Below are 8,908 nucleotides of genomic sequence, written 5' to 3'. Positions count from 1 at the left end.
TGTGTGCTGGTCGCGCGCGTTCTCTCTTTGGTTGTAATGCATTATTTCCCCGAGTCACTAACACGCGAAGTGATCTGGACAAAACAAGAAACAAACAAATGGGCGAAATTAAAAAAGAAGAAGTGTTATTAGGCAATTAAGGGCTCGGATCAAATATGACCAAATGGCGACACCTGCTGGTCGTATTCTCCCATCTTCAAACAAGGTTTCTGCTTTTGTAATCTCTGAAATAACTAAACCCATCAGTGGTGGAAGCACCCAGAAAAATGCAAATATTAAATTATAAAAATACTCCTTTACATTTCTAGTTAAAACTGCAGAAGTATAAAAAGCAAAAGTCCTAATTGTGCAGAAAAATGCCCCCTGACTTGTGAAAAGGTCACAAAATAGTCACACGTTTGTTCTTATTTTTCGTACCTTTCTCTCTGAAATATATTTTTTGCATCTCTGTACCATGAAGTTATTGAATAAAGCAATATGAAAAGTTTAAATTGGTGGATGCCTCTTTGGTAGAACTGCCAACAACTCATTTTCTCAATTGCTTTCATCTTTTCTGTTGTTTTCACGGCTTGTTCTGCCTGGTTTCTGGCTCATCATCTGTGAAGCACATGTGCTATACACATACAACTGTATTTGTATAGCATTGATTGATAGACACACCTGCAATGGGACAGTGGTCCCAACTAGATGGTTTTATAAGCTTATCACATGCTTTTAATATACAAATATTTATCTGTAAATGAACCAGTTACACACATAGATTACATCTGGAGTGTATTGAAGCAGAATAATAGAATGGGATTGATGAGGTAAAGTACAACTACTTCTAGATTGTATTTAAGTACAGTACTTGAGTGACTTTCCAACCACAAAGCCCATCATGTTTGATTAGTGTGGTCAGACACTAAAGGGGGCTCAGGGCAACATGAGAGCAGAGCAGCTGAAGTGAATCAACTTCTGCCCTCATATAAATTATTTGAGTTGTTGATCAGAAGTCTGTTACATATATCATATTTTAGATATTTTGTTCAGATCATGAGGGGGAAAAAGATCAAGCAAGAGTCGAGATGATAACTTGTCAACAATCAAACACATCAGGATACAGTAGCAGATATATTTTAATACAAAAAAACAAAACCGACAAACTGACTTAAAAAAAAACTGACAGATGAAAGTGTTTGTAATTAAAGAGAGCTGCTCAAGTCGAGAAGAGTTTTCCTTTTCAGATGAGTTGATGCATTGTGAGACCTCACCCTGTGAAGCAGACTAGGAATTAAACTGTCCTCTGAAGTCATTACAACACAAATATTACGCTGATGTCAACAGTAAACCGACACCGATGCTGATGTCAGCTTATCGTCAACAACTCAACAACTCATCCTTTGTGAAGACTGCTAAACGCTTGCTGACATCAGGCAGTTAACCCGTACGTAGTACAGCTGCCCGGAAGGTCCATGATGCCACACTCATCAAGTGCATGAGGTTACAGTGTAAAAGTAGTCCTGGGATGAGCAACTGACAGCTTTGGAGCCGGTTCCTTCTTAGCAAACTGATAACATGAGCAGTTGATCCTGCAAATTTGGAGAGAAAACTACTCCCAACATGTTCTTTCAGTTAATGCTGTCCGACCTTAAATTGAGCTAAAATGAAAAATGCCTTTTTAACCAATATAGGTAATCTATTTAACAGTTATTTGCTGAAAAAAAAGGGGGAAAAAAGCTTTTCTTCACATTTTTATATCAAAATGCCATTTTTTTCTTCCTGGAAAACACAATATGACCGTTCTCTTCACTGTAGTCTGGCTCTCTTCTCAGGAGGCGGTTTGCTCGGGGGAGCCGGGGCCGAGGACTTAGTGGCTGGTTCTCTTTCCTCTTGCTTAACAGCTTCTGTGGGGGGTTCGGGCTCTTTCTTCACCTCAACTGCAATACAAGAGCATGCAATTAGTGGAAGACTCGGGGTCTTTTGTATTATGTGACTTAAGGATCTGAACATATTGCATCTATTTGAGGGCCATACCTGGAATAGGCTTCTCACCGGGCTTAGGCTGAAAATCACAGAAAGAAAAACACATTTGCATGAAATAAATGGTATTATATGGAATTTCTAATGAAAAGGATATTTAACTTCCAGAACTGTTTTGAGTCGGTGTAAAATGCACCTGGTAGAATGTTGGTGGAAATTTTGACCTAAGGTCTAAAAGGAGCGTGTCAACACGGTGCCTCTGAAACAGTGAACTCGGCTCCTCTTTCTTCTTCGTCTTCGGTTTGTTTTTTTCTGTAACAAAAGAAAGAAAAGAGAAGTGAATTAGCTTTTGCCAAAGTCGTCATATTAAACTTGAACTCACTCCTATAAAAATCCTGGGATTACAGGGCATCGTAGCTCTGGCTCTTCTAGTCCTCACTATTTGTAAATTGAAATGAACTGTCAAGGCCTAACCTCTCTCCTCCTGGTCCTTGAAGTGCCACCAGTATCCTTTGGATGGGTGATAGCGGCAATATGACATGGCCTCATCGAAAGCAGACTGGATTCCATGGGAAGCAGAAAGCTAAAACAGATGGGATTTATTTCAAATTATTTTTCAAACTCCACCATCAACAGCCTTTATAATACTTTTATTACGTTTATAGTATTTTATAGGATCAAACTAGGAATTCTCACCGCTCTGGAGCTGATAACTGTTCCCAGGTCTGGGGCCTGATACACCACCCCGGCTATGATGTAGTAGTCAGCCATGGGAATCACTGGAGCATGAAAACATATTGAAAGAGGCAACAGTATTCTCACATAGATTGGTGACATTTTTTTTGCGACAGCCATAAGTACAAGCTCAGATAAAATAAATATACAATCCAGCTTCATAATCATTTTCAGTCGCAATCAGACACCACACTGCTCACCTTGAGTTGGTGACCTCTGCTGTTTCCGGATTATATAAAGAATTGGCTCCTGAGCATGAAGCAGGATGTACTCCACTCCCACCATCTGACTGAAAACAACACAGAAACATTTAATGCAGCTCTGCGATGGATATATTTCTGACCTTTAAAACACAACAAGTCTTAATAACTACTGTATCTGTTTTTCTACAAAGTATTTACTGTCGTCTTTGAACCAAAACCACTCTTATTTGTTACTTTACCTTTATTTTACAAGTAACACCAAATTGCATTGTGTCTGATAGACTTACTTCAGATGTTCCAGAGTAAGCCGCTGCATCTTCACCACCTCATTATTACAGGTTCGGTCGTAGAAGGGGTTACTTCTCTCTGAGAAGTAATCCAGTACATTCCCGGGGTTAAGAATCGGTACCCAGCCGCTGTCCACCCAGGAGATCCCAAGAAGGTTGTCTGCAAAATGAATGAAAAAATTAAACTAATGTCCTAAACACTTTTACGGATGGAGTCATACACCTCATCATCATCACAGCCTCAGGTTATGATTTCGGACTGGCACATTAGATATTTTGTGTTATCTGTGCTTATGACTGACGAAAATCAAGGAAAATCCTGCTTTGCATTTATTTCTCAAGTCCTTATCTTTGTTGTTGTATCTAAATATTCCAGTTTTACACCAGGATTAAGTTCAAAGCGAGCAGAATAACAAAAAACGGAGGTAATACGTGATCTAAGTTCTCCTGCGAGATCTCGGAACAGCTAAAGCCTCGAGTACCAGTGATTTTGACTAAATAACAGTCGTGACAGGAGGTTGTTTTCAGCTTTAACGTTGACACGTTAACACTAACGGAGCCGTCAGCGACCCTAATGTTAACTTAACTGCATCGGGAGTTTGAATAACGTCATCCAAACCCTCCTCGACTTGCATACGTGCAGGAATTTACACATTACATCTAATTTCATCGCTTTATTTACCACATTCGCTAGGTTAGCCGGTATGCTAATAACCGCTAACGTTAGCTTCTAGCGCTACTTCTTGCTAACAGCAAATCTCTAGCGTCATCCCAAGCGTTCAAATAAAACACACACATAGTTTATTTATTGTTCATCACTACAGCTAAGCGCAAAACATGAAAGCGACGTTCTAACAAGTAATAAAATAAGATGATTTAGCTACCTCTAAAATCCACCGCCGCCATGATGAAAACAAACTGTCTCACAAAGATGACGTCGTCAGTTAGCTTCCGGCCGGGGTTTGATGACGCAGTGTTAATCGTTTAAATAAGTTAAATTGGAATACAGGGTATGAATGAAGCGCCGTAAAATAATTTAAATACACTTGTTATTTTACCGCAATGTTTAATTATTATATTGATTGCACTTTGATTAAAAATGTCATAATTAATTTTAATGTAATGTAATTTTAGAACTTTATTTTGGGGATATTGATGTCGTGTCTGCACTTCCATTCCAAGTCCTACATGACATCAATAGGCCTATATCTATAGAGCTCAATGGGCGTGATATTGCAGACGAGAATCAGTGTGAGCATTACGTCATGAGTCAAATGTAACAGCTTTCACGGCTCACGGCGATTTATTGCTGATCAGCAGCATTTGCTCCAGAGAGCCGAAATTCCAGAGACACACCCAGACAGCTGAGCTCACTGCTCTGCGAAGGTGACAGCACAGATAGATCCCCCCCCCCCCCCCCCCAAACACACACACACAAACTCACACACACTCACACACACACACACACACACACACACACACACACACACACACACACACACACACACGCACTCACACTCACACACACACACACACACTCACACTCACACACACACACACACACAAGGCAGTCAAAATACCAAAAAGGTCCTTTGTCAGGTCAAAATCATCTTGAGGCTAGTAACACCACTACCCCGAATACAGCCCGGTTTGGATGACATCATAGCCTGTCATTCGGGACTGGAGTCTGTCATGGATGTGTCCAAGACTGGGAGGGGGGGGGGACTGCAGGCTGCTCGGGCGAGAGACAACAGGCAGGATGATGTTTATCTGATTCATCTGAGTGGAGATGACTGCATTCCTCCGACTGAAAGGAAGATTTAAGTGGAAGGAAGGGGGGGGGGGGGGGGGATATCCTCTTACTGTATAATATATTTAGTTTCAGGAAGCTGAAATATAATATATAAAGTAATTTCCAAAGCTGCATGGATGGAGAAATCTGATAAAATTGGATTATTCATCATCCGATACATTTTTTTAATGGCTTTTATTTGTCTCTAATTAACACAAATAACACAGAACATACGATAAGGAACACATACTATTTATATATGTTTGTGATTCCGAACAAATGCATGATTTTAAAATTCCCTTTGTGAAGTCACGTCTACAAAGAAAATGCAGTCTGGCTTTTATTAAGACATTAGTGTCCGGTTTGCAAACAAACTAACGACGACATTATCTCCGAAATGAACTGATAATTAAATCAGACCCTCTCCTCTTCCTGCTGGAGGTCCCCCATAGGACCGATGGCCCCGTGTTTATTGACCAATCGGCTCGTCGGAGGGGAAAAATACGAGAGCAGGCTATACGACGACGGAGGAGCGCGCTCATCGCGCGACGCGCAGCGAGCGTTGCGCACAGAGAAGACGTAGCCGCGGCCGAGAGCGATGCAGTGAGAGGAGCCTCCACTTTCCCCGCAGCTAATACACGGCCGGGCGGCTGCGATCAAATAACCAATTCATGAAAAAAATGAGCGTGATCCAGGCCGGGCACGACGGCGGGAGAGGCGGACACACGGACAAGGGCGGCGGCTCCCCGAGGCTCCAGCAGTGCGCGCAGCCTCCCGGCAGCGGCAGCCGGACTAAAGATGCCCGACACCAGCAGCAGCAGCAGCAGCAGCAGCAGCTCCAGCGGCATCATGGTGGGTCGATGCTCAAACAGCCGTCACTCAACGAGCCAGCCGACGTCGTGAGGCGGGCGCTGGACTTCAAGTGCCAGGGCACCCAGTGCTACAAGGATAAGAAGTACCGGGAGGCGATCGGCAAGTACCACCGCGCTCTGCTGGAGATCAAGGGGCTGTGCAGGGTGCTGGGGGACCCGGACACCGGCTCCAAGCCCCCGTCCCCCCTCCTGCCGACCATCAGCAAGTCCACGCTGACGGACGAGCAGAAGGGGGCCATGGAGAACGCGGAGCTGGAGTGTTACAACAGCTTGGCTGGTAAGAGACGGTCTCCCTCCCTCACACACACACACACACACACACACACACACACACACACACACACACACACACACACACACACACACACACACACACACACACACACACACACACACCAGACTTATCTGCTGTATTTTAGCAGAGAAATACTCCTGAGCTCATGAATGATTCATGAGGAGGATGAGTCATTCCCAGGATTTACCCCACTTTCTTCTTTTAATATCCACTCTGAGGGTTTATTATCTCAGCCATCATTACATTTGTTCTATATTAAGGAATTCACCAACGTGATCGTATCTGTCTGACGGGACACACGTAGGAACTTGTGCTGCATAATGAAACTCAAACATTGGCTCAGGTGTTGTCAGCGTCCCTTCTTCACCCCCTCCTGTCTCTCTCCAGCCTGCCTGCTGCAGATGGAGCTGGTGAACTACGAGCGGGTGAAGGAATACTGTCTGAAGGTGCTGCACAAGGAAGGGAAGAACTTCAAGGCTCTTTACCGGTCCGGCGTGGCCTACTACCACCTGGGAGACTTCCAGAAGGCCCTGTACTACCTGAAGGAGTCCCACAAACAGGAACCGGCAGGTCAGGACCGTCACTGTCATAAATGCATCATAATGATTCACAGCAGACATGTTTACTTGTTCAAAGCTTACAAGTGTAAGATTCATGCACAACACCAGGACGGGGGATGGGACCACGGAAGACTTCACTGTAATTTTTATTATCGGGACAAAGAATGTGAATCTCATGAGTGACTTGAAGGTAAAAATGAGAGCTCTGTCACATCTGGGGAGACACATTAAAGTAGTTCTAAGAGCTGATGAATAAAAAAGAAATATGGTTTGTGTGTGTGATCCCCAATGTAGTGCTAAAGTGTCTTTTTGAATGACCAATGGAACCTTGATGAGGACCCACGACGGCCACAATGCGGCGGTCGTTTGGAAGACATATCGTCACGTCAAATAAAGGCATTTTCATCTTGCATAAATATTATAAACAGCTTGACTTGGATGACTTTGGCTTGCATTTTAAACTTCTTTGCATATTCCACCTAGTACTGGGAGGTTTATACGTATTATATTAATATCATATGAGACTATCTTACATTTTGGATGTCCCAGTAGCATAAGTGTTGTCTTTTCCTGGTTTTAAAGGCAGTTCTGTTCATTATATCAGACAAATAGAGTGTGACTCATCAATTCAAATGTAAAGCTGGAATTCATCACATTGGAAAAACATCAATTATTTTAAACTCAAGGTTTAAAATTGGTTGCTTTGCTGTCACGATGATCAATAACTGCAGTTTTGTCGATGTTTCACCTGATCGATAACGTGTTTTCCAGTGAGACCTGATAAAACCACACAGGGTGTATCTGGAAACACATTATTCCTGGTTCCTGAAAAACATTTCCACTTGGCTGCGTCACACGTCCCACCGAGTTCAGTTTACGTGGAAGATTTATGAGCGTATTGATGCACCGTTTCCTCTCTGAGCAGGAAATAAATCAGCCTTTTTTCCTGTGTTTTGTTTTCCCAGACACCAATGCCATCCGCTACATCCAGCTGACAGAGATGAAGATTCGCCGGAGCGTCCAAAGGGAAAAGAAAGAGGCGACATAAGGAGCGAGGAGTCATGGATCTCCTTCTTTGTGCCACTCAGACCTGAACGGAGTCGGAAGGTCTTTGTGTGAAGAGATGTTTGTTTTTCCTTTCTTTTCCCGCCTTGCACAGCATCCGGTCGCCAGTTATGTGATTGAACTTATCGTTGTGTGCTTGAAGCATTTTCTTAAGAAAAAAAGAAAAAAAAATCCTACCAGATGCCGAGTCTCGAAACCGCCAAAATGATCTCGTACAGAATGAACCCTTCCTAAGTCGTTATTTTTTAAAAACCCATTACAAACCGATGCACTGCCAGTCCAAACATTGCACATACAGGCCAACACTTGTGAGAGAGAGAGAGAGACAGTGAGAGACAGAGAGAGAGAGACGGGAGCAACAAGTTCCTGAGAGCGAGTCCAGCATGTCTGCAGGCGAGTGTAAATTAGCACAAGATGCCTCTCGATTCGCACGCCGTTAAAAAAGACCAACAGCCACCTACGCTGCCGCTGCCGACGCATTTCTAAAAGTCCAACAAAAGATTTTTTTTTTATACACAATACTCAATTCTATCTGAAGTAAAAGGTGCTTTCATTGAGTAGGTTTCTAAACGTGTCGAGGACATCAGGAGCACACGGGTGCTAATCGCTAATGAACTCAACAGACATATCACACAAAAAAATGTAAATAGGCTAAACTTTCTATAAATCACGAGGACGTATTTAACGGAGAGACGAGCTGTTTGTGTTTTATTGATGCCAAAACGAAGCACTTCATTCACAGCATTTTACTGTATCGACGAAATACTGTATGTTCACTGTAAAGGTATGCGTGTAATAAATGTGTCTATTGATTGAAGTACCGTTTTGATTTCTCCCTCTTCAATTCGATCTTTTCATTCCCCTGAAAAGCGACACGCATGTCGTGAACCGAAGCCGATTGAAATTATTTTTATAACCTTTCACCTCGCCGCTGGTGTAATAATCAGCGTGGAGTTGACCTTCCAAGAAAATCATCTAACGAGGCTTGGTGTCATGAGGCAGCAAACGTTTGAAACAGGATGTTATTTATAAGGCTGTGACACTATTGGAGATTATATGCCAACGCTGTAGGAGCATAATATTCCTGTGGTGTCCTGTTGACGCTACACTCCAAACAGAATAAATACATAGAATAAA

General features: G+C 42.8%; 2 protein-coding genes across 2 annotated transcripts; one reads left to right on the top strand and one right to left on the bottom strand.

Annotated features, from left to right (window-relative positions):
• Positions 1-1,091: 1,091 nt before the first annotated feature.
• med6 (mediator complex subunit 6) lies at positions 1,092-4,112 on the bottom strand. The gene is made up of 8 exons (XM_084013240.1): positions 4,072-4,112; positions 3,188-3,347; positions 2,898-2,986; positions 2,659-2,741; positions 2,437-2,545; positions 2,159-2,274; positions 2,017-2,044; positions 1,092-1,919 (listed from the first exon to the last, which is right to left on the bottom strand). Exons 1-8 carry the CDS (start codon positions 4,091-4,093, stop codon positions 1,789-1,791), a joined length of 738 nt encoding a protein of 245 aa, XP_083869366.1. The 5' UTR covers positions 4,094-4,112; the 3' UTR covers positions 1,092-1,788.
• A 1,403-nt stretch (positions 4,113-5,515) lies between these two features.
• Positions 5,516-8,572, top strand: ttc9 (tetratricopeptide repeat domain 9). The gene is made up of 3 exons (XM_084012862.1): positions 5,516-6,128; positions 6,534-6,716; positions 7,672-8,572. The coding sequence occupies exons 1-3, from the start codon at positions 5,651-5,653 to the stop codon at positions 7,752-7,754; spliced, it is 744 nt and encodes a 247-aa protein (XP_083868988.1). The 5' UTR covers positions 5,516-5,650; the 3' UTR covers positions 7,755-8,572.
• The last annotated feature ends 336 nt before the right edge of the window (positions 8,573-8,908 follow it).

This window comes from Eutrigla gurnardus, assembly GCF_963514095.1.
Source record: "Eutrigla gurnardus genome assembly, chromosome: 7".
NCBI classification, from domain to species: Eukaryota; Metazoa; Chordata; class Actinopteri; order Perciformes; family Triglidae; genus Eutrigla; species Eutrigla gurnardus.
This window is presented reverse-complemented; position numbering and strand designations above follow the sequence as displayed.

Coding starts and splice junctions, on each gene's coding strand:
- ttc9 (XM_084012862.1), top strand. CDS start 5,651: ATGAAAAAAATGAGCGTGATCCAGGCCGGGCACGACGGCGGGAGAGGC. Junction 6,129..6,533: donor GTGTTACAACAGCTTGGCTG/GTAAGAGACGGT, acceptor GTCTCTCTCCAG/CCTGCCTGCTGCAGATGGAG. Junction 6,717..7,671: donor CCACAAACAGGAACCGGCAG/GTCAGGACCGTC, acceptor TTGTTTTCCCAG/ACACCAATGCCATCCGCTAC.
- med6 (XM_084013240.1), bottom strand. CDS start 4,093: ATGGCGGCGGTGGATTTTAGAG. Junction 2,987..3,187: donor CTTACTCTGGAACATCTGAA/GTAAGTCTATCA, acceptor TGTTGTTTTCAG/TCAGATGGTGGGAGTGGAGT. Junction 2,742..2,897: donor GCAGAGGTCACCAACTCAAG/GTGAGCAGTGTG, acceptor TTCATGCTCCAG/TGATTCCCATGGCTGACTAC.